The sequence below is a fragment of the Dunckerocampus dactyliophorus genome, chromosome 19 (genome assembly GCF_027744805.1).
Source record: "Dunckerocampus dactyliophorus isolate RoL2022-P2 chromosome 19, RoL_Ddac_1.1, whole genome shotgun sequence".
Lineage (NCBI taxonomy): Eukaryota > Metazoa > Chordata > Actinopteri > Syngnathiformes > Syngnathidae > Dunckerocampus > Dunckerocampus dactyliophorus.
Window position 1 is genome coordinate 3,819,330 of NC_072837.1, and position 24,954 is coordinate 3,844,283.

The 24,954-nt window shown below is 41.9% G+C and overlaps 1 protein-coding gene across 8 annotated transcripts in view; it reads left to right on the top strand.

Annotated features, from left to right (window-relative positions):
* nhsl1b (NHS-like 1b) overlaps positions 1-24,954 on the top strand; it is an 85,755-nt gene that overhangs the window by 42,819 nt on the left and 17,982 nt on the right. For 5 of the 8 annotated variants that reach the window (XM_054761080.1, XM_054761077.1, XM_054761085.1 and 2 more), the window contains exon 2: positions 22,781-22,933. In XM_054761080.1, coding sequence (XP_054617055.1) covers positions 22,781-22,933 — 153 coding nt within the window. The other 3 variants (XM_054761078.1, XM_054761081.1, XM_054761083.1) reach the window with 3 other exon arrangements.

The window sequence follows — 24,954 nt, forward strand, 5'->3', positions numbered from 1 at the left end:
GTTTGTAACTAACATGGATGTTTTTGCAGGAGTGTGTTAGGCTGGGGGGGACTTTTGCCTGACTTTGTGAAACAAAGAAAAGTTGAACTCCATCCCTCCTTTGTGGAAACTAATGTGTGTCACACAGCAGTTTCCTCTCCGCAATATCCTTCCCGTTGCTTTTTAAAATATCTCCCGTCTTCTTTTAATCATTCTTTACTGTGTGCCTGTGACCAGTTCACTGAGCAGGAAGGCTTCCCGATGGATTCACCCCTCATAATAATGTTTGAATGTGTGTTTTTGGCTGCGCTATCCTGCTGTGTTGTTGGGCTGTGTCCTGCATGTACTGGCTTGCATGACCGGCCAGTTAAGAAACAAAAAAGTGCAGTAAAAATGAAAAACTAATTCCTTTAATACCTGCAGCCTTTGCTCATATTTTTGTGTAAATCGTTAAAACTGTACACAGGCAACATGACGCCTCTCACTGCACGGCTGTTGGCTTCAACTAGCCTCTTCCTCACCTCTGAAGAATGCATGTGAGATCATTACGATGGTCATTTTGCAGGGATTTTTAAAATATTTGCCCTACTTTGTAAAGAGATCCCTTAAAAAGCCCCTATGACGTATTCTGGAACATGTCATCCTTTCATTATGATTGTTCTTTCTCTTGTTTCCAGAAGTGATAGAACAGTTGGACTGTTTGGGGTAAAGCCCAGCTGCATGCAATAACACATGACAGTTGGCGTTTCCACACCGAGTGACACATCAGGCGCACAGTATGACTCCAAACAGATACCACTCTGCAGATGCATGCGTTTTTCCAGAATTGACTTATTTCAGCGGGTTATGTGTAGCACAGGTGAATTTCTATGAATACATGGAATACGACCTTTAGTTACTTTTGGAGAATTTGAAACGTCCCCCCCCACCAAAGGGAACCATGAAAATAAAGCTAATACATTTTTGCCACCATCCTCATTGTTTATTAACTGTACCGGCCATTTTTAAAACATTTCAACTTTCTTACGTAAAATTGTGTTTTTGTAGCAAGTTATCTCAAGGCACTTTAGCCATGGAGAAGGTCCAACACTCTCCTCTCAACTGTTACGCAAGTGTAAAAATAAGTTAATGACTGGTAATGTTGAGACAGAAAACCAAAAAAACCCACAGTCTTAACTTTAACGGCAAAGGAGAAGCGCAAAAAGAAGTTAACCACTGTAAAATCGTAAACTCATTCAGAATATGACTTTGTTTGTATTCTTCCTTCATGCAACTTTCTGTGTATATTCTTCTCATGTTCTTCTTGTGGAGGCTGCTCCTTCTTTTTGAATAAGAAAAAAGCCACAATAAGCCAAAGAAAAAGCTAAACACGTGCAGTTTTGGGGGACTTTAGATACAGTATGTTGGTCAAATTCCAAATTGTGCAAGATCTCGCTTCCTTCTTCTTAATGGGCACCACCAGCACACCTAATAACAGGACTCATTATTCTATAAATTAACGCAAACTTTCTTGATGATCCATGAAGGGACTTTCTTGAAATGACCAGTCCTAACATAAAACTGTCCAACGAGCGCAGCAAACTGACCCAGATTCAGTGCAAGACATCGCCCACCAACAGAGTCGCTCTCGTGGTTGCCAAAGATGCAGATTGACTGTTATGATTTAAACAAGCTGCCCCCTTATCCAACTCTGGTCCATGTCTTTCCACAGCCAGCAGCCTTGACTTTTATGACTTTTAGCGTAAGCTTCTTTATGGTTGTCGAGACGCGCTCTTGATGTGGCTTTGTGGATGTTACATCAGCTATTTCTCCATCTGAGGAGCGCATGTAAGCCCAGAAATTAAAAACCTGATCAGTCGAGATTCTGAGTCACAAACAGGAGTGAAGCCAGTAGATTTATTCTTCTTGTAAGGTCAGTCGATGGTGATGTTAGCAGGCGACTACTAAAAAATGCAACATGGGCCACATATGCTATTTCCTTGTGTTTTGACATGTTTAGAGTTGAAATCGTAATGAAACTGTAATTCAGCAAATTGCCTAATAGGTGGCGCAACTGCATTTTTTCAGAAAAATGAATAAATATATTTTTGAAAGCAACTTCAGCTTTATTGAAGATAATGTATACATTTTAGTTGAAACTAACACTGCATTTATCCTTTTTATACAAAACTCGGGGAACCTCTGTTACGCTTTGATACTACCGCCAAAGGTGGAACATTTGCCGGTTGACTTTGTCACCCTATTCACAGAAACGCCAAAAGTGTAAAAGTGGCTTCTGATTTTCCGTTTGAAAATGCCCAGCTGCATACATTGCGGTCGTCCTCTGCCATGTTTTTCTTGTTAGAGTTGGGTGCCTGGTGCAGTGGCATGCGCTGGATCATCTTTTAAATCTATTTCTACTTTGCAGAAGCTATATTTGTCCACATGCTGCTTGAAAGTCATGCTGAAACATGATATTTTTTAGCATTGCTACGTGTGTGTGTGTCTGCATGCGTGTGAATTGAATTCCAAGAATGTGCGTGCATACAGTATATATTTTCCACACTCTTTTGGCAAGGTTAGTTTGGGATGGCGGGGCAATGACCCGCATAGCTCTATATGTCTAAACCTATATTTACCTCCAACTCTGTGGTGGCATTTCACTGGGGATTTACACCTTCTTTACTGTACACACTCGATACAAAAACTCCATAAGACGCATACTGTGTCTGCATTTCTTGTGTTGGTTCACATTAGATTGTGCAGGTGTACCTAATGTTGCATCAACCCCTTGTAGGACCCTCATTAAAAACTCCCTCGTTAACCTACTTGAACTCCAGAGACAGAGCGGTAGCCTTGCACGTCTGGAGTAAGGCCGTGACCCTTTTGACCCCAGGGTGACCCTCTTGCTTGCCCTCCAGCTTTGTTGGTAGTGGTTTTGATGGATGCTCCCACACTCAGTGTGACAGGATGACAAGGTAGAGAAGTATTGAGTGTCTCGACTGGTAAGTAGGAGGCATTCAGATCTGGTTAAACTTTAAGGAATCTTACCGTCTCCATAAAAGGTTTTTCTTCACAATATAAAGACCAGATTTAGAATTAAAGAAAAAAAGAGGAGGAGGATTAAGGAGTTGATAAAAGTGCACTGAATTAAAACCTTTGAACGCGGTTGACGTCCTTGGGGAAGACAATGGCCATTTCCCTGTGGAGAAGACTAAAACACAGCATGCAGGTGCTCCCCACACTCCATTCGCATGTATGCGTTGCCATGGTTACCATTGTCCCTCACCCAAAGCCTTCCGCTTTAGTCCTCCCGCTCATCCCCCTCCCCAACACACACAATCCGTGTGGACATGTGAGTGAACATCCCCTTGCCACAAATATGCATTGTTGATGTTTTTGTCAGTGTTTGCATGACTTCTCCAGAGCCCCTAATATTGTTGTACTGGATGACCTGCGAGGTTATAGACATTTATAGGCTGTGGTTGGTCCATTATGGTTTGCATTTGCGTGCATGAGGTGGTTTTGGCTTTTGTAATCAGCTTGTGTGTATTGGCTGGCTCGACACTGTGGAAATGATAACTGTCGTTAATGGCTCCTTCAGCCCCTGGCTATCTGCTGAGGCTTTGGCTGGATCGCAACCAACTGTGTGCTGTGCACACACACATAACAAATTCCAATAAGAGTCAAACGCAATCCGTTCCAGGACACTGGTTAACCTCCCAATTTGTTCAAATTCAAATGCATACACAGTGAAAAATTGGGAATAATCAGTTTCAGGGTCCAACTCATGCAAGTGTAAAAATAAGTTACCCACTGTTAATTTTAAGACAAATGTATAATTATTGGTGGCATTCACCTTGAGAGGCTCCTCTGTGTTTTTATTTGAATTTGGTGCCACCACTAGAGGGAGACATTGAGCCTTAACTTCTGCCCATTACAGTAATCCCATCTACCCTCACTGGTCAAGTTAGGGGCCGCTTCTGATCGTGAGATATTCTTTTTTAATCCGGCGTCTACTGTGTGTACATCTGTCCATGCTAAGGTAGCAGGTGTTACCATCTGTGCCTCACTATGGACAGTCAGCTTCAATTACGCATGTCACAGCTTGTTTGTTTTGTCCACTTAAAGACAATGTTTTGTTTATGGCATCATCTGAATGCATGTATTTAGTAACAACAGTCATTTACGTCATGGTAAACGAGCGCAGGAGTTGGGTATTTGTCCTTCTGGTTATGACACACCAGTTTGTGACTGTCGAGTGTATCACCTGGAAAAACCCGGATTTCAACCACATCTGAGTACTGACCATGAAGGAGGTAATTACTAGCAGTATGGTGTCCATCTGTGCTGACTGTTATAGCGGAGACAAGGCCTGGAGGCTGGATAATCTGGGTTTACAGATTGTAACAGCAGTGTTGAGAATCAGAGGAATCGGGAGGAGGGGTGTGGTGCTGGAAGGGATGGCCATGTGGGAGCACTGGACAATGACAATTTGAATGGACAGAGGAAGAGGACGGAGGATGCTGATTTGCTTCAAACTTGTCTCAACACTTCTTTTGAGGCGTTGATCCGTGGTTTTCCTGACTTTTTGTGGACATTGTTCTTGAAGTCATTGTAGGAGACAGCATGTTTAAACATTTTGGTTAAAAACATGCTGTTGTCATGGGTTTTGCTATTTATTTTGTTTAAAAACTCATTTTTGAGTCGGGATTTCTGTGGTCATCTTTGTGATTCCAAAAGCCAGCCCAGATTTTCTGATAGTCTTTTGCTAAAATAGTTGCGGTGAAATATTTGTTTTAGAGTTCAAACTTGTAATGTAACACTGTGCACATCCTTCCTTTGTCAAGCAAATCAATGCAAATCAATAGGATTCCCTGAGAGAGGGACAGGAAGACAAAAACTGTAGAAGGAGAGAGAGGAGGAGACCCAATCGGAGGGGGGATTGGGGTCCCCTGTGGGTTGCAAAAACTTCCAACCTCCCTCCGCGCTCACACCCTTCACCCTCCATCCCACCACCTCAAGTGGAGATTCCAGAGAGAGAGAGAGAGGGTTGTGCAAAAAGGAGGAGTTGGGGGGTCTGCATAGCCCAAGGGAGGTGGGTAGCTGATTGGTGTTAAGGTTTTAGCAAGGGGATGATCACATATGTGCACTGCCTCTCCTCGAGGCCGGTGGTCAGCTGCTGGCACAGGGCCTGCTATGAGGAACCCCCTGGAGAGAGGCGAGCTCCGTTCTCCTTCCAGTCCCCCAACAAGATGGGGAACAGCCTCCAGTCTGAGGCCTTCCTCAGCGCCAGGCCACCTTGGACCGAGGGCTACCTTCGCAAACGTCTGCTATCTGTGTCAAAGGTCCACCAGAAACAGGACTCTCTCTGGACACCCAAACCTCTGCTTGGTCCCTTCGCTAAAAGCCCATTGGGGAAGACTCACACCATCCAAGACGACAAAGGTACAATCCCCAGAGTCGAAGTTGTTAAGCAGTAGCATACTACTATCTTTTGACGATAGTTCTAACAACACAGTAGACATTTAAGCCAAAAGACTTATTTTGGGAAGGAATGCTCCAGGTAGTAGTCTCTGCTACAGTAATGATTGCATTAGCTGAGTGTACTTACACTACGTCATCTGAGCTGCTTCTTGCATATTTTGTCCCTCACAGTGGTGCCTTGAGCTCTTCTCAAGCTGTTCTTTGTCTCTTCCCATTAACTGATTTCCATCCCCTAGTAATCGAATGATCCGTGCCGTCTGTCTTCTCTGAGTGTGTCAATGTATATTGGCTTTGTGACCTCTGACACTGCTGGTCTTTGGTGTGGTGGTGGGGTCCTTAAAGCAAAACTGTCAATACTGTTTCTTTTTAAATTTTGCCCATCAGCCACAATCCTTATGTGAAACATGAGCGCACGTGTCTTTCCCATTTCTGTGCGTTCTAAAGAGAGAAAAACAGTTAGCATGAAGGAGCTAACAGTGCACGTCATGGGACACACCTTTTTTTGACAATAAAGCCCTCTAAAAAACCTCCAAAAACATTTTAGCATTTTATATCCACGCTATGACCATGCAGTAACAGGTAAATTCATGATAATATATGCAATACTTTATGCATATGTTATATGCATGTTATATGTTATATATTATAATACTTACTTTTAAATACTTTTGCCATATTCTGATCATCTTAAACATTACCGGAACATTGGCAGACTTTGTGAGAGCCGCCGCCGCCTACTTTTGGACAAATGAGGATGCAGAACCTTATGTTTTTGAGCCTGAATATACTGAGGAAGAGCTACAGCCCGCAAGAAGAGAGGTTGAAACTTCGCAGTAGATGGAAGGCAAGTCATTACACCGGCATGACTTGGTGTGAATGTGGAGCTTCCCAAGCCACGCCAACAGAAATGGAGTGTTTCTGCTGCCCTGAGTGGCATGCAGCGTTACCATCGATGGAAAGGCTTTGTGTTTATGTCGAGGAGTTACGTGCATTGTTACCTCCCACATGCTAGCTGATTTTTAGTGGTTTTTCTCTGTTTCTAGCACACACGTGTGGTCATGTTTCATGTAAGGATTGTGAATGATGGGCAAAATTTAAAAAATAAAAGTATTACAGTATAAGTATTAAAGTTTTCCTTTAAGAACAAACTGGATGGTCCTCAGAAAGTGGGTGCTGTGGGGATTTTTTCTAATGCATTGACAGCATAACAATTTAACATAGTATGGTGTGGTTCTGTCGTGATTCTATTCATTAGTGTGGTCATTTGGTGCTTGCATGGACGCCATGTTTTTCCCCTCATGGGACGGTCAAACCGCATAAGAAGGGATACTCTCCAGCGGGACCACCCTTGGGAACCAGAGACAATAACTAACAGCTGGAGGTGATGGGCCTGAAGTTAACTGACTGCGTGACAGGGTGATGAGGTGACCCACTTTCACCTCTGCCGTTACACTACATAAAGGAGCCGTCACGACAATATGGGGAGATGGTGCTGAGGGATATTTAGCATTCCAACTTAATGATCCTACTTAAGTTTGTGTTTATCACTCCCTTCCCTCTATCTACACAGCATTGTCCAAAACTGAATTCTTTATTCCCATGCATTAAGCGTGACTACCAGGCGCACATGCTCCATCCTCACACCCGCTTTGACTAACGTGTCATGACAGCTCAAGATGTCATGCCATGAGTACAGTATTGTCTGAGTTCTTTAGGTTGAATCAAGCATCACAGTTGCTTTGTGATCATGCCCTGCTGATGAACAGATGATTTCCACAGACTAAAACAACCCTAATCAGAGTATTTTAGTCTCTACATTGGCCTTGGTTCTATAAGCAGGAAGTGTGACACACATTTGTTTTATTCAATGTAAAGGGTGAAGCAGGTGTTTCACCCGATAATCCTTTAGAGGAAAGCTATTGACCAATCAGTGCCAACAGCTCCCGGGGGACAGGCACCTGAGGGGCCTTGTAAGTAATTAGGTGAAACCAAATGAAATGGATTGGCAAATTGTGGGATATAAATAGAATGGTCCTGGTTTGGTCCAGTGTTCAGCTATATGACAATGCATTTTTGAGATAATGCAACTGTTTTTGCCCTCTCCTAGACTTCTTAAGGGGATTTTCTTCACCAGTAAAGGGACTCGCCTAATCCTTCATTTGCAATTACAAAGAGAATTGACAAAAAGCTCTTGGTCTAATTCAAAAAACAGTGACACCAGCAAAAAGAAGGGGTCAGTGACACACTAGGAAGTTAACTCGTTTTGTAACCCTTTGCAGCAAATGTGCATTAGTAGAAATTAATAAGTACACACACAGTCCTAAATGTGGCAGACCCCCTCCAGTAGTCGGCTGGAGGAGCAATGGAGCAGAGAGGAGATTCCACAGACATGCATAGTCACTCAATGTCGGGAATGGTGGGGGGGGGCTAGTGATGATCACTCAACTGTAAAATAGGTTCTGTGTTCTGCCGTATCAGCCTGGTCTGCTGTATTATTTTTTTCCCTGCAGCCTTTCATCAAGACCCTGTTTGTTGGACTTGTGCATGTCTTAACACCTCTGCTCTCGAGTGCATTTGGACAGGAGGTAATGGAGGTGAACAGTAATCGGTGGGTAATTGCAAGCTGTGGTTCTAACAGACAGACAGGGGCGCCGCTCAGCTTGTTAAAAGCTTAATCGCTAGTGACTAAACATGCGCTTCTACTCCTCCATCAAACAAACTCAACCATCTTTGACAGATATTGGGAGGTAATCAAGTTGTGTGGCGTTCTCTCATGGGATGTGTGTGGGTAATGTGCTTGACTCCCTCAACATTTTGTACGTTTAACGCCACATTTAAAGATAGTCCTACAATTGGAAAAACTCACTGCACAGAATTAGTCATTTCAAGTCAAACATTCCAAGTCATCCACTGTATGTAAATCCCTTTAATATCTGCCAAAATATATAAATTTAGCCTTTAACATGTAGCTGAATTTAGCTTTGCAGTTGTATAATGTATTTTGTATTTCTTTTTAATAAATATATATTTTCTTTATCTTTCTCTTTATCTGTGCATCTCCTGAAGTCCTCACACAAAGCATGTACACTACTCCTTTTGTAGTGGTTAGTTGATGCAGCTATTGTGTCTTCTATCGATCATTGTTGCCAGTGTAGTTTTTATGGTCTGATTAATTAAGTCCGCCTGGCCTCAGCTGGCTGTTCTTTTAGGAAGCTACGAAGGACGAGAGGGTGGAGGAAGGGATCAGGTGTATTTGTGTGCAACGGGGTTTTTAGCTAACAGCTTCATTATAACATCAAGCAGATAATGACAATGATAGTTGGCAATATCAGTCACTGTGCATCTCTTTCCTCTTTGTTTATTTATTTAAAAGTATGCTTGTCTTTATTGCAGTGGTCACTTTTTTGAACTCAAGATCCCTGGCCTCGGCTGTGAACCTATACAGTGCCTGTAAAAATAAGAACGTATAATTAGGGAACGACTGGTTGGTTACCCATGCTTTATTGTCGCTATATTGAGCTGACAGCTTCCTAAGGGTGAACTATAGAACTGTAAGTGACATAACGCTGGCATTGAAGCTGATTAATGGCTATTTCCTAATCTATTGAAGTGGTAACGCTCATAAATAAAAATCCTTAAACACAAATGCTCTTTAAAGACTGAGCTGTGCCTTTGCCTGAGCCGCTTCTTTATCTTCAATTAGTTGAAGTTCAAGTTAGTTCACTTGTTAGTTCTGAAGACAAGCTTAATTGTGGCAATTTGTTAAGTGAGCATCAGATTTTTTTTTTTATTACCTTCGACTTCATGCTGATGAAAGTCCGGTGCGCTGAGGTTCTTGGCCCTGTTTGCACTCATAAGTCTGTTTTCTGTCTGTGCATGTTGGCTTATCCATGTTGTAGACGCTGCAGTGGTTTGCAATGTAATTTATGGTATGTTAGCTTCGACTCGGCTCATTCATAGACTTTGACGGCCTGACACTCCAGCATCAAAGCTCTCTTTTTGTCCAGTACCCCATTCTCTGCTTCTCCATCTTTCCTGCGTTCATGCAGAGCAGTCCTTAAAGGTTCCAATCAGTTGGAGGTTCCGTTAAGTTCTCTCATCAAGACTGATTAGAAAAGGAACAAGGGAGAGAAAGAGGGAAGTGATTTAAAGAGGCTCTCTAAATTTCTTCCGTTGATGCGTAATCTTCTCCATGGCGATGTCCAGCTCTTTTTTCAAGGTTTTAATCCTTCTAGCAAGGAAGAGGGAAACATCTTTAAAGCCATGTAGAGATACTAACTGATGTGTTGTGTGTTTAAAACATGACTTTTAAGCATGCCTTGTTTTGTTTAATAGCAGAAATTACACTATTTGCTTGATGTTGCTCATTTTCACCACAGTGTGGCGATACAACACAGTCAAGCAACTGCACTGATTGTCTAGCAGGTCACTAAGTTGATTATCTGTTAACCAGCCTTTTAAAGGGATTGTAGAAATTACATTAGTGCACACCAAAAAAATAAATGTTTAGTGTCAATATATCAACATGCTGATGTGATTATGCAAATTACTAAATGGAATTTGTATTGAATTAACTGGCTATCACGCTGGAGACACACATGTATTTAAGACAAAATGACGCATGGGGTGTCATGAGGAATTGAATTTGGCATTAAGGGTCTTAAATTTGGTGGCTATTGCTTTCCCTGGGGGCTTATTGTAAACAGGGGTCCCACTCTTTATGCCCAAAAGAGGGCAACTCTCTAATAATAATTCCTCCACCCTGCATTATAGCTCAGTTGAGACCAAAAGGGGAGGGGATGGAGAGACAGACAGCAGTGATTTATTCAAGACTGAAGCTGGACGAGGAGGAAGGGAGGGGCTTAAGTGGATTTGGGGTTCTTCTTTGGGGTTTCAGTGTAGGATTATCATGGCAGGAACCTCCTTTTAGCACATGTATGTGCACTTTTGTACACACATCTGTGAAACGCATCTAAAAACACAGCTGACACCCCCCTCAGTCACACAATGGATTTGTGCATATGTGTTTTGTAGATCATGCAGATCCACATCAATCTCTTGACACTAAGCTTCTCTGGAGACGTATTTAAACCTGTCTTGCAGGATTCCAACTGTGTGGAATATGGATATATGCCGTATCATCGCAGTTATGTGGGCTACGTAAGATGATAGGGACACCAGATGAAAACCTTGTATTTGACTCGAGTGATTGATGAATGCAGGCTAAATTTGCCATTAAATTCATGAATTAAGATGATTCCATCAATGCAATGCTTTGATGACATTCTGGAAACACATCGTTTTATCTTGATACACATCGTTACAAACCGAGACAGACATGAACGACTAAGCATCCGTTCCTCATCATAGGAAGCCATGATTACTTTTTTTTCATGAACGCACCACTGTTCATTCCAGTAATCAATGACATCCACTAGAACTTGCATCCGAGTTGTGATTGAAGCATTGCCTCGAGCCTCATAGTCTAACTCACTTCCTGAATTTGTGGTCATTGGTCAATTAGTTTGTCATTTCAATTGCTGATTGGATGATTTGGTGTCCCCTCCTCCTTCTCGCCCCTCCCGATAATGACCTACTGTTATGCATCAGTGAAAAATGAGGTGTAATACAGGAAGTAGGTCAAACACTATCGTGTCAATTACTGTATCTGGTCATTTTAGAGGAAGTGCAGATGAACACTTGCACATATTGTTGTTGGTAGGGCTTTAACCCACTTCCTATTGATACACTCTCATACTGCATTCCCCCCTGCAGTACAGTTTAGCCCCAGGTGGCTTGTTACTATGTGCCCTTCAGCTTCTTGAGGCACTTAACCTAAATTAGCTCAGTCTGTCGCAGATAAGGCTCCCTCCTTCGCATGCAGCTCGAGAGCAACACTGCACAGCTTAATCGTGCAGTTGTTACTGTTGTTTTCATTGAGGTCCTTGGAAACAATTAAATGAAGTAGATATTATTTATGATATTGGATAACACAGAATCATAAAGAACTGGTGTTGAGATGTAGGTCAAGAATCCAACCCTGCGTACAGTCGTCCTTGCTTGAAGACATATGTATGCGTGTAGACGTCAAACATTTGCACCCATGTACTTGTCAGCCTACATGTGCAACGTGTAATGCGTGATTAGGTCAACTGTCTAAAGGCAGTTGATAGCAGAAACAGCTGCAGGCGCACACATGAACAATAAGGTGTACCTCCACACATACAATAAAGTAGAGTGGTGTCCCACTTTCAGGCATCTATATTGAGATGTCATCAATATACCAATGACACACACTCAGACGTTGTTAAGTGTGCCTCATGGATATCGATGTGGCGATTCCTCTGAGGTTCCGCTCGGAAGTGACAAGGGGCTTTGAGTCAATATGAGTGGAGACAGCATGGCTGGATGGTAATGGCCTAATGTGGCCAGAGGGCAGCCAGGATTTTAAGTTACAGTGAAAAGTGGTTGAGTGATGATTTGGACTGCAACATGATTTGGTTTATTCTGCAATTTAGTTATTACTGCATCTGCCTCCACATCATTACTTGTGCCCGACTTGGCTGCAACCAGGGTCTGTACTAGTTGCTGCCTAAAGAAGAACATCATCATCAACATCAACATCAAAGGCTTAATTTTGTTTTTAAAAATATTTTTACCAAAACAAGTCTTGAAAAAGAGGGGTCCTTTTATACTATTTTTCAGGGATATCTTCTACCCGGGTCAGTAATGACATCCGTGACCACATGTTCCACTGTTCTTTCAAGTACATAAAGGATGTTTAAAGCTCAGAGTTAAGCAGGGAAAATTAGTTTCAAAAGTCAACACAACAGGCCAGCATGCACAAGTGTTGTCAGGCCAACTTGGGGGAGGAGGGGGATTGGATGTAAAACTTGTTGCCAAGGCGTTAACAGGCGGTTAGCTACAAATCCACCTGAACCAAAAGTGGCCATAAAACACTTGCTGATGCCGGCTACAAAACTGTCCATCTCGACTGTGAGTTCTGAGGAGATGAGGCTGCTTATAAAACTTAACAGGTGTGTACAGTTTAATGGAGACCGAAGGTAGCACCAGGCTGTAAAAGTTGGTGACTGAGCTGTTGCGCACCTTCCAGACAGTCTGGCTTCCTGCTTTCGCTGTTACGACCATTAGCTGCCCTGCTTTTCATTCTTTGGGCTTCACGTCGTGTCTTTAACAGCTTCTTTCTGCCACCGAGCTTTCAACCGAGCTTGGATTTCAAAGAGGGGTCACTCGAGAGCGCCCAAAGAAAATTAGGCATGACCGCCAACTCCTCTTGGCCTTTTATGTTGGTTTTGGAGTCTGTCTTCTTTTGTTGAATATCTATCTTTATGGTGCCTCACCTTGTTGTGTAGACCTACAATCACGCTCCATCTGTCTCACCTGTCCTGCATCAATTGTTCCCTCGCTCATCTCTCGCTCTCTGTCTCTCTCTGTCGATCCCGCCTTTATGTCATTATGTCATTTCTCTCTCATTGCTGTCTTTCTTGCCTCGCATGGCTGCTCAGCAGAAAATGCCTCCACATCAAAGTGAACATCTATGCAGCCCATCTATATTCTTTTTGTCCTTTCTGGAGGTCTTTTAAGCAAAGTTTGCTCCTGATACAATCTGTGCCATTGTTCCTCATGCCATGTCAGGAACCTTTCAAAGGCAAGTGTTCTGTTTAAACAGAAAAACAGGCACACCGCCCAGTTTGCAGTTACCATGCGTGCAAATGTGTCATTGCCTTCTCCATTGTTTGTTAGTTATGCAGAAACCCTGTAAGTGATTTCCAAGAAACTTTGTGGAGGGTTAGCAGAAGTGCTGAGCAGTAGCCCACAAAAAATATTTGTCTTAATACCAATAAAAATGTGGATACAGAAATTGTTTGTGCACAATGAACCCGCACAACCTCTCCCAACCATCCAAATGGCATATCTGGCAAGAATGGAAGTTTTGGTTTCTGTTGGTTTCTGTTGGTTTTTGAAGGGTTAGGCATCCAGACGACGTTGTTCCATTTATGCAAAGCTACAAAAATGCCTGGGTGCATACTGTGCCACTGATGCGTGTTTACCAACTGCTCGCCTTATCCAAAAAGTCAATTTGGGTCTGGAATTTGTCTCCGCTAGTGAAGTCAAGTTTCATTTCTATCAAACTGTCCCTTGAGAAGATATACTATAGAAAATAGTTGCTGAGATGTGTGTAGCCTGCTAACAACATAAAGACATTCACAATGTGCCATGAAATGTTTTCGCATTTTGTAATGCAAATTTGTTGTTGGGTTTATTTTGATAACATAGTCTGTATGCAAAGCCTAAATGGAAGAGCTCTCCTGTCTTTACTAGATGATTGTTGTGTAAACGTATCCTGAATGTGCCACCATCGCATCTCGTGTGCGTTGTGTTGTCTCTGTGAAGGAATCCCAGCGACATGAATGCGCCAGATGAGATGGAGAAAAACAGCAAAGGAAGGATTATAGAGGGCAGGACAGGGGATTTGACCTTTTTGGCGTGAAACTTACCTCTTGCGGTTCTGTGTCAGAGGCACAAAATTGGAAGATTCTGTTGGCAAACTGGCACCCATCCCAGCCAGAATGGCGGGAGAGCGTCACACCAGATGCCAGTTGTGTCTGTTAAAGATGGAGCAAGAGACCAAACCAGTCAGCGAGATAGACAGAAGGGCTGACTGGGACACAGCGGGTGAGTTTGGTGTCAGAAAAAGGTCATTCAGCCCGTGAGGAGGATGGGGAGGTGGGTGGGGTTGTTAAGTTGAATTTACTGGGGTGTAATGGACGGGAACGTTACCCCATGTTAGAATCATTAGCGTCAGAAAAAACACTCATTACTGATTGTTTACTCAGCCTCGCCCTCCGTCACTTGTGGGGCTTCTGTTCTGTGTTTGGGTGAGAGTGGGTGTTTATTCAGGACACCGTTCAACTTTCCGCCCCTCTATTTTTAGGGATAATTAGCCATAATATAGTGGATGGATAAGAATCTGTTAGATGTGAAATTTCTGTCAGGTAATTTAGGCCGGACTAGCCGGTGATGATTATATTTGTTTGGAAAATACTTAACAAGTTACTCTAACAGAAGCTCACACGTTTACACTTGCCAAATTCAACATGTCTGAAAAGGAGTAGGAAGAACCAGAGCTTATTTAATCCTACTTCATCTCCTCTATGTTCACTTCTTGTGTTAAAATAAAAAGATATATAAGCACACGTGCACACTTCCTCAACAGGAAGTTACCCAGCATGACCTGTGGGTTATAAAATATTATTGTTTTGCATGTATTTTAGTGTGCAAGCATTAATTTAGATACCTGCATAGTCCATGTGGTGCGGTTACAGTTTTTTTCCATGCGTGGGTGGGCTCGGAACACAACCCCCACGAATAGCGGTGATCTACTGTAATGTATAAATTAACGTAGGCTATAGATGAAGCAATAACATATAAAACTGATGACATTCAGGATATTTTATATTAGATAGTATGGTTCTCAGGGTCTTCCTTATACCTTGTAAACATTACAGTATATACTTGTACTGTTTCTTAATTGGTGTCTTCGTTTTCTGGCTAAACAGGCTGCCTGAGATCCAAAGTAATCCATAGTCTTTTTATGTGTATGTTCTATCATAGTACATCTGTGAAGTTGTACCACTATGTAAAAGGCAAATAGTTAAACAGCGATCACAGCATCATGAGCCTTGCATCCACCACAACATGACTTTACATTGATTACAAATGATTTTGAATCAATCATCCCTTTGCCCAGCTGCAGCATCTCTCTGCCAATAGATTATTCATCAAGCTTTACTCTGCGTGCATATCGATGAAGACCAAAGCGATCAGGTTCCCCACTGACCCCCGCCCCTGAGGCTTTGCTTTCATTCACCATGTAGCGATAAAAGATAGTAGAGGAGGGATGAAAGAATGTGCATATTCCTGCGCGTGCCCTAAATAATGTATGTACATTCACAGAAAGCAGTCTTATGTTTATTTCTGTGTTATATTTTAGAAGTGTCATGTTTTGCAGTCTGTTTGCCTGAAGTTACTGTTCTTTTTTGTATTTATTTTTGATTAAAGTGGAACCTGGAGGTTGAACAATTTGGAATTAAGCCCAAATTGACATGTAAAAAAATTGCCTTCTTTTTATGTTTTACCATTAACGGTGGTTAGCTTCTTTTTACACTAACAACTAATAACATGATGCCCTTGTCACTCATTATCATAGTTACGACAGTGCACGTTATTGTTTTGGTTCCACTGTTAACAGTGGTTGACTTATTTTTTGCACTTGCGTGACCATTGGGCTTCTTAAACTGTTACTTGCTATCAAGGTTTTAAAACGACTACAGTTTGACCTTGTAACACATGTCAAACAAACTCTAGGGGCGCTTACGTTTTTTTTCCAGGTTGCAAGACAAACTTCTGCACTTTGTACGCCATCCATGAGGCCAACGTGTGTCTTCCGCACGTTTTGCTGGTGTCGGGTTTGGGTAAAATGTAAATCTTTTCAGACATCGCACTTGCGGACTTCTGTGTGTGTCCTGCACTATGCATGTTGAGATCTTACTCCTTCATGGTCCCCACAAGTATGTTCTACACAAACAAACAAACAAAAAGCAACGATTTGAGGAACACCAAAAGTCACAAGGCCAAAAAGTCATACTTCCAGTTGTGATACTTCCAGTCATATGAATGTACAGTATGTCGTGCTTCCCGTTTCCTGCACACTTGAAGCTTTTTGCTCACCCAATTTGTGTATTCAAAGCACTTCAAAGCAGTAAAACATCTCTTTAAACAGTCACGTGTTTGGCTTCAATGGCTCTTGAACATACAGACACGCAAAGTGTTTGCACACTCACGTGCTGTACAAAATACCTGGCCCTGCTTATCTCCACCTGGCAGACTCCCCGACACTGGGACAGTGTGCGCATGGCCCGAGCATGAACCAGACGCACATAAATAAAACAAAGACTTCAAGTGGAAGTGTGGAGCGTAAAATCAATACAGGCTGGATCATGTTATCAGCCATGAAAGCACTCACAACTGAGGAAGAGAAGACAGTAAAAATTAGGTGATAGAAAGAGCAAAGAGAGCTTAACATTAGAGGATCAGGTCCAGTTGAGGGGTTTAGGGGCTCGGCTTAGCTCTATCCAATCCAATTGCAAAAATAAAAGCAGAGACCTGTCGAGTGAGGATGGAGGTGTGTGCATCTTTTTGTGGAAAAAAACAAAATGTTGATAAGTCTCCTTATGATGTGGCAGCTGCAACCCCCACTCGTCAATCTCTGCCTCATGTCTATTCATCTTGAACTCTTAATCACAGCATGTAAGCGCTACGAGAAGTCTTAATAATTCATGTATGCCCTCCATTTTCCTTCTCCAGCAACAATGCTAATATTGTTTCACCCAAAGGCATGACGATGAAGTCGTGCCATGGACCATTACACAATCATTTGTGTGATATTGAAGGATAAATCAATAATTCATGCCAATCTGACCATCATATTGAAGTAATGAGGCTCGTGACTGGGTTAGAAAATACTTTGTAACCTTTAAGGTCGACAAGGTCCATCTGGGATACTGGTAGACCTCAAATTTTCCCATCGGAAATAAAAATAGACTGCTCCAGTGTCCAACTGTTGCCATTTTTAAATCACAATTGTGGTCTGGTCTTACAACAGTAAAAATAAAATGTTTAATATTAAGGCATAATGCAAATGTGCGACCCTCAGAGACGTGTTGTTCCGTGTTGTATCATGTCAAGGGTCTTCACCTTCACACAGAAATGACAGACATAATTAACTGGGCTAATATCATGTTGATGGTGTGTGTTTTCATGCTAATGAACAGATGACATTGTATGATGCGTCCATTTTTGCCTATGGATGCAAATAATCCTCAAAGTGGCCTACATTTGGGGCTCTACTTCTGTGGGCGTATCTGTTGACCTATTCTATGTGTGTGTGTGTGTGTGTGTGTGTGTGTGTGTGTGTGTGTGTGTGTGTGTGTGTGTGAGAGAGAGCGAGAACAATAGGCTCTGTAATAATGGCTGATCCTAATACTGTACACGTGCCACACAGTTTGAGTCAGGCATAACACAAGCAACCAAAACGCACACAGTGTATCACATGTTGTGAACTTTTATTGTCCATTCTCACACCACCACTTAAATTTCAGCATTTAAATGTTTGTAATCATCTTTTTTTGAAGTCATTAAACAGTGGACTCTCTATTCTGTCATTTGAATTTGATCAGTTCCAGGGTCAGACTGTCAAATCTTTAGTCTTCCATCCATCCATCCATCCATCCATCCATCCATCCATCCATCCATTTTCTATGCCGCTTCTCCTCTTTCGGGTCGCGGGGGCATGCTGGAGCCTATCCCAGCTGTCTTCGGGCGACAGGCGGGGTCCACCCTGGACTGGTCGATCTTTAGTCTTACAAGTGTAAAAATAAGTTAACTGCTAATAAAACACGCCTCAAGTGCGTCACTTTTTAACATTCCCATCTTTCTTTTGAAGTAAGTGAAACCTCTTTCCATTAAATAAAACACTGACCGTGAGTCCGTTTACTTCACGTAACTTTCAGCCTGTTTTCTTTCTTCTACTCTTCTCATGTTCTTCTCTCAGCACCGCTTGTTGTAACTGCCTCTTTTGGAATACGGCATGTGTTAAGCCCAATAAAAAGCAAAGAACATGCTCAGAGTATGTCATGTCAATACACTACTCCCAAATATTGATATTTTGCAAAATACGCATGCATTTGAGCAGAATACCATTGCCTTTTGGATTTCGGAGCACCTGAAAGGTGCGCTCCTTAAATTAAGTACGGACACTTGAGTATGTATTATTTTGTGATTTTATTTTAATGTTGTAAAGATGGGCATAATAATTGATTCTACTTGACCTATCATTAAGAACTACCGTGTTGAATTTAATGTTGATTAATCGCAATGGACGCAATGGAGGTAAAATGGGGTGCACTACTTGACAGCAACCAGCAGAGGTGCTGTTGATTCAGTCTGGTTTGCAATTTCCTGTGCAGTTTTACTATCTTCGGCAAACGTATTGCGTTATTTGTCGTAAAAATAAAATGAATAATAAAATCATGTCTTCAGGGTCTGGTGTTCAAGAAGGAGGGAGCTTTTTGTTTTTAAAACCCACAAATTCAAGGATCATTTGCAGTCCCATTCAAGCGCTTGTTGCTGCCCACTATCCCCCACCCCCCTTCATTCCCATCAGACAACAGTCTCCTACCATTTGGGATGAAAAGAAATACGGTGGCAGAGGGAGGGGCGGTGGAGGTGCACGTTGTGTGTGTCGGACAATGGCGAGGCTTGTATGTGATCTATATTCATGTGGCTCACATTAACTAGCTTTTTTTAATGTATGATCTACTAAGATGCACCTCTGAATAATGCACTGTGACAATGTTTGCATGCAGGTGGAAAGCTGCATCCTCCTGAGAAGAATAGCTGGTTAAAAAAAACGAATCAAAAAGGAGGTGATTGCCAGTTTAATTAGATGCATAAACATTCCCAAGATGAGTGGGCTGTAGTGGTTAACGCTTGTAAATAAAATGGGGCACGTTTAAATTGAAGTTAGATGATGAAATGATGAGAACCAAAGGGAGAGGCAGCGATGGCTCCTTGGTAACCAAAGCACATCAGCACAACAGAGGGGCCGGTCCCACACCCCTCCCACTGTGTGTGTCCCTGAGGACCGGACTGCCTCGGGGTGGAGTGGTGAGTTGATCGTGTTTAGAGAGAGACAGAGGTAGAGTCTCACTTGTCAGCATAGTGGACGCTCACACTTGCCGCGGAGTAGGCGAGGATGTGAGTGAAGCTCCATCCTCCTCTTTTACTACCTGGATTTGTCCTAATTGTCCTCAACTGGAATAATGGTGTTCATCGGGACCTCGCTAAAATCTGTGATCAAATACTTCAAAAGGAAGGGTAAGTTGTGTTTCATAGGCTGTATAACATTCACTCATTGGTGCGCTTTATATGTAAATTCTCTACAGCAAGGCTTTTTCTATTTAACACTCTGTAATGTTTTAGTTTTATGATGTGGAGGTGTGTAGCCTCCACTATTTCACTGAGTGGCAACTTGTAACCAGGAAACCAGGCGGCCAAGACTTTGTAAAGTTGGCAGCTGGGGGCTCTATAAATCTACTATGACAAATATTGGAGCCTTTCCCTTTCCAATTTCAAAGATGTTTAACATTTATAATAGAAAGTGAACCTATTAGCATTAGGAGCATTAAGTTGATGCAGGCTTTCATCAATGGCTGCTTATGAAGCACGTGAGCCGCTCGTGCCACGTTTAATCCCAGGTGTATTTATAGTCTATGTTTGTGTGTGTGCATGTATGTTGAAGTCAAGGCTTTCAAATTATCGTTGTCGATCATTAGCTCAGCATTTTTTCACATGCCTGCACTTTGCTCCGAAACTCAGCCCCTGGTCTGCGTTTAATGTGGGCAACGCTCTTGGAGGGCGTTAATGGTTAACTTTCATCATTGTAAGCGTAGTGTTGACCTTTTAGAAAGTGTAAATGGTCAAAAATGAAAGTCAGACATTAATATATTGGCTGTGTTCTGCTAACAAGACAAGTGGATAATGCTATCTTATGCAGTCAGTACGATGTCATTCAAGCAAATTGGTTGACTATATGGATTGGAGAACACTAAGAGGTTGGGGACGGTGTCAAGTGGCCACATATTAACAAGTAGCAATGCAAACTTTGGCATTCAGACCTTTTGTTATGTTTTGTTGATGTTGCAGCTGCGTGAGCAGGTATCATTTTGACAATGTTGTTGTCTGTACATTAAGCACACAAACAAAAAATTGCAAACTCATATTTTTATTAGATCAATCGTGTGTAAACTATGTATTCTTTACTTGCGTATCTTGCTTGCTGCTGTAACAAGTGAATTTCCCTGCTGTGGGATAAATAAAGTACAATACAATACAATACAATACAATACAATACAATACAATAAACAAACCTTAAGCCGCCTCACATGAACATGAATTATCAAAACAAAAACATGAAATCATATTTAAGGTACCAGTCAAAAGTTTGAACATACCTTCTCATTGTCTCTCACGTCCAAACATTTGACTTTGCATGTACATATATTTGTAATTGTTCTGTAGGAAATTGACTCATTTTCTTGGTAGACAATTGGGAAAGTTAACGATCAATTAAATGATACATTTCTATATCTTAACAGGATGGGAGAATCTTGTCTCCGAATGTTCCGAACTCCTGTTTCCATGCCAAATTTTTATTAGGCAGAATGAGTTGTGCCAGTAGTGGAGGTCTGCATGGATGTAGCTCAACCTCCCACACATCAGGTCATGTGACTTCTTGAGACCTCAAACTAGTTGAGTGCTGCACCCAAGTAGTGCACTCCATTTTACCTTACATGTGAATTGATAGTGAACTGCAGTTTCATTTAATCGCACGCTTGAATATAGAGTAACACAGCCAAACTGTTTGGATTTTCCAAATAGGTCTACAGAATACCATTTTACTTTTAGCTCTGACACAACTTTTGAGTTCTCGCTTTTGCGTTTCGGGAGAACTGGGATGTTAACGAAGAGCAGGATTAGCAGACGTCTGAAAGATCCTTTTGCACGGCGATCCAGCAGAGACTCGCTAGAGAGTGTATTGTGGCCGCTGAAAGGCCCGATGCGAGGACTGATGCAGAGACACAATACAGGCTTTGTGTCCGTGCTCCGCATGTCCTTGGTGTGTGCCTTTAGTAGGACTGAGGCCTTTTTAGGGACCATACTGTGAGAGGAGGGTGGGGGAGGGTTACCTGTGCTAAGTGTGTGTTGCAAAGCGAAAAGCGTTAGAAATATGTGCATATATTTGGGTCTGATTGATTCTCGAGATTTAAACACATGCAGTAGTTACACAAATGGAGCAGGAATTCGGAACACCAATAAAAACAAAGCTGGCGGTTCATTGAAGGGAATTAGCTTGCTTATTTTGAATACTTGGGGACTGTTTAATCATCTGTGAGTGTATACTACACTTACTTTGGTGTCTTGGTCAAGATCATCCTATCCCAGCTTGGTCCCCAGCCGGCCAGTCTTTACACCTACAACCCCCCAGTCACCAAGTCATGTCCCCACCTGCCCCCCAATGAGATGGGGGGGCAATAGGAACTGTATTGATTGATTTTCAGTATAAATCTCCATTTATCGTGATTAGCTCTGCATAGAAACTGATTTATGGCTAGATCGCTACCTCATTTGTGCATCCAGTTATTCAGTATTTTAAATGGCGAGTGTCAAATGATCACTTCCTAAACATCCAACTGCTGGTTTAATGCCATCGTTTGTCTGGAGGGTCACAACTATTGAGCGTTAAGTTGGAGATTTCCCAGACGTCTTGCATGTAGCATAATACAATTAAGGGCACTGAACGGTGTGCTCTACTAGTATGTTGCATGTATTATTGTTGTTTTTGTCTATGTAATGAAAGCAGAGGCTGGAAACAAGAGCAAAGATTGGTTAATGCAGACAGTTGGTTTGAAGAGGACATGAAAGAGATCACAGTTGGTGAGCGGTGACATCAAAGTACACACACGTTGTCTCATACTTACTTTGTCGGCTGATGTGCAGTCTTATTTGGGCCTCCGCCCTGAACCTTCCTACCTCCCCCGACCCACCCACACGCGCAGTACGCATCCTTGCAGGGCTCATTAGCACCTGTGAAAAAGCTCTCCACTGCCTTTCATTGCCCTTCCCCTTCCTCTTCAGTCCTCCACTTTTCTGTCCTGCCCGACACACCAGTTGTTGAGCTCCAGAGAACACACACACACACACACACACACACACACACACACACACACACACAGGTAGAGGTCTGGGTTAGAATTAGGTTCCACCGAATGGAGTTAATCCTGCACCCAGGATCGCCCACTTTGGCATGGATACGCTCTCTTGGTAAGTGCGTGGGTTGACTGATTAGACATGGACTGATGTTTCATGAAATGTTCAGATAACATTTTGTGGGTTGGAAATGACTACATTGCTGTTGCTTATTTACGTACTCACCTTGCTTGGTTCATTTTTAGAACATTTTTGTGCAATTTTAGGAGCTAGTTTACTAGGTGGTCGGTTTCCCGAGGGTGTGTGTGGCCTCTAATGCAATGTCTCAGTTAAGTGTCATGTTAATGGTGCAAAGACCAACACCTGGCTACGAAGACCCTCCTCTTCCTCTCAACACAAACAAACCTTCTCTGGAATCAGGAAATGTCCATAAAAGAAAGGTTCCTTGAGGATCTTCTCATTGTGATCTGTTTTGTCTCTGCAGCGGTGTCTAACCTGGATGAGGAGAGCAAATGGACAGTTCACTACACAGCTCCATGGCACCAGCAGGAGAACGTCTTCTTGCCAGGCTCCAGGCCACCCTGTGTAGAAGACCTCCACCGGCAGGCCAAAGTCAACCTGAAGAGCGCCCTACGAGGTAAGCAGCATTTTGCCATCGTGAATATTCTGGAGTCTGTGGTTCATTTAAGTGCAACTTTAGAGCGGTTGAAATTAATTTATTACACTTTATTCTGTTGTTTGCAGTAGAAATAGAAGCTAACTCTGCTTGTCTATAAAATACTGCCAATCCAATTTTGGTGATTAAACACACACTTTTAGTAAAAGTTGTACTAAATTCTTGTAATAAACACATTTTTCTTGCATTATAGCTACCTCTTTAATGGTATGTTGACAATTAATTATCACAATGGACTAAATTCTTAGAAAATATAGTTTTATTCTTTTTTTTCTTAAAAAAAAACTTTTCTAGAAGAGTGGTTACTCCAAAAGTACAGTAGTTTGTAGTATTTTATAATTTTATAAAATATTTTCTTGTAATATTAGTTTTCCCCTCAACACTACATGTCTACATCTTTATTCTGGTAAAAAAACAACAACAAATTCTCACAATACTAGGACTTACATTATGTAATTTTTTTGTAACATTTCTTACGACCGTGCCATTACCACTGGCATTTTTTCTTGCCATATCGTGTTTCTTTTCTTGGGATGTTACAGTTTCTTTAATGTATTTTTTACCATTATAATTACATGTTCATGTTTTTTCTTTCACTATTTCCCTAACATGTAATCCATGGGGGGTTTTCTTGAATAATTTACAATTTTTCTTTAAGCATACAGTTTGTTTGATGTGTAGTTGATTTAATAGTTGTGAGGACTCGTGATTGACACCAAAACAACCACATGAAGTAAAATGTTCACACACTCTGACAAGCCCATCCATGTTTATCGACAAGAGTGCAAAAAAAAAGTCCAATTTGTGATCAACACGGTGCTTTTGTTTAACAACACAGCCGTGTGAGATCCTTTTTAGTGTGTTGCACGCACACATGAAGGCTCCCAGCCCTCTTTTCAAACAAACAGGGGACGTTGACTCACAACAATATCATTCTTAGGAAAGGACCAGTAAAAAATGGAATACAGTCACAATGTCATGGTTTGATTTTTGCGTTTTTTCAACAAATGAATGGTTGAAATGAAGCATTTTTAGCATAAAAATGGCTGAATGAACTAATTAAATGAACTAAAATACAAATACAAGGCAGAAGAAGCATTCTAATTGTGAATGTAGTACTGTGTTCTACATTGGCCACTAGGTGGCATTGTTCGACGAGACATACGCTAGACTCGTTGCTAAATTTCCCGAGGGAACACATTCACTGTGAAACTGCTCAAGCAAGAGTATTATTTAAAGCTTACATGGCTTATTTACTCTTATTTTGTCTACTATATTGGGTAATACGAGTGTAAAGCCATTTAAAGCCACCATTACAACACATCGATGTTTTGTATCGATGATATACACGGGAAGCACTCTGTCCAGAAAAACAAGGAACTGCTAACGTTTGAGCCTGTTATCTTATTCCTGTCTAATATGTCTTATTTTCTTTGATTATATCTACTATATTGGGTATTACCAATGTAAAGGTGTCTATATGGGTTTCATTTCATATCTACAGGGTTCTAATAATGTTAGAAGTCGCATTTAGAAGATCGTAAACAGGTTTTCTATGACATAACTCCGAAAATATTCTATTGAGAAACAACTGTGGTCATGGGTTGGTGGTGTTTTACAGTAGCCGTACTCACCTCACATACACACACACACACACACACACACACACACACACGGGAGTAAATAAAAGTTAAACAAGATCATCAGGGAGGTGGGGCTTACAGTGTATCGTACTCTAACACACAGACACACTCATTGTTTAGTTCCTGTGCAATATTGATGTGTACACGAACACCACCTGGGATTTGGGATTAAATAAGGCCCCCCCTCACTCTGTCATCACCACCCAGCCCCAGGGGTCCTCACTGAAAGCCAACAGGTGTCAGATGAGAGAACCTGCGCTGTGTGGATGTGACAAAAGGTTGCTCCACTCCCAGGAAGAGGGTTGAAGACACATACAGGCACCCTTGTTTAGACTTCTA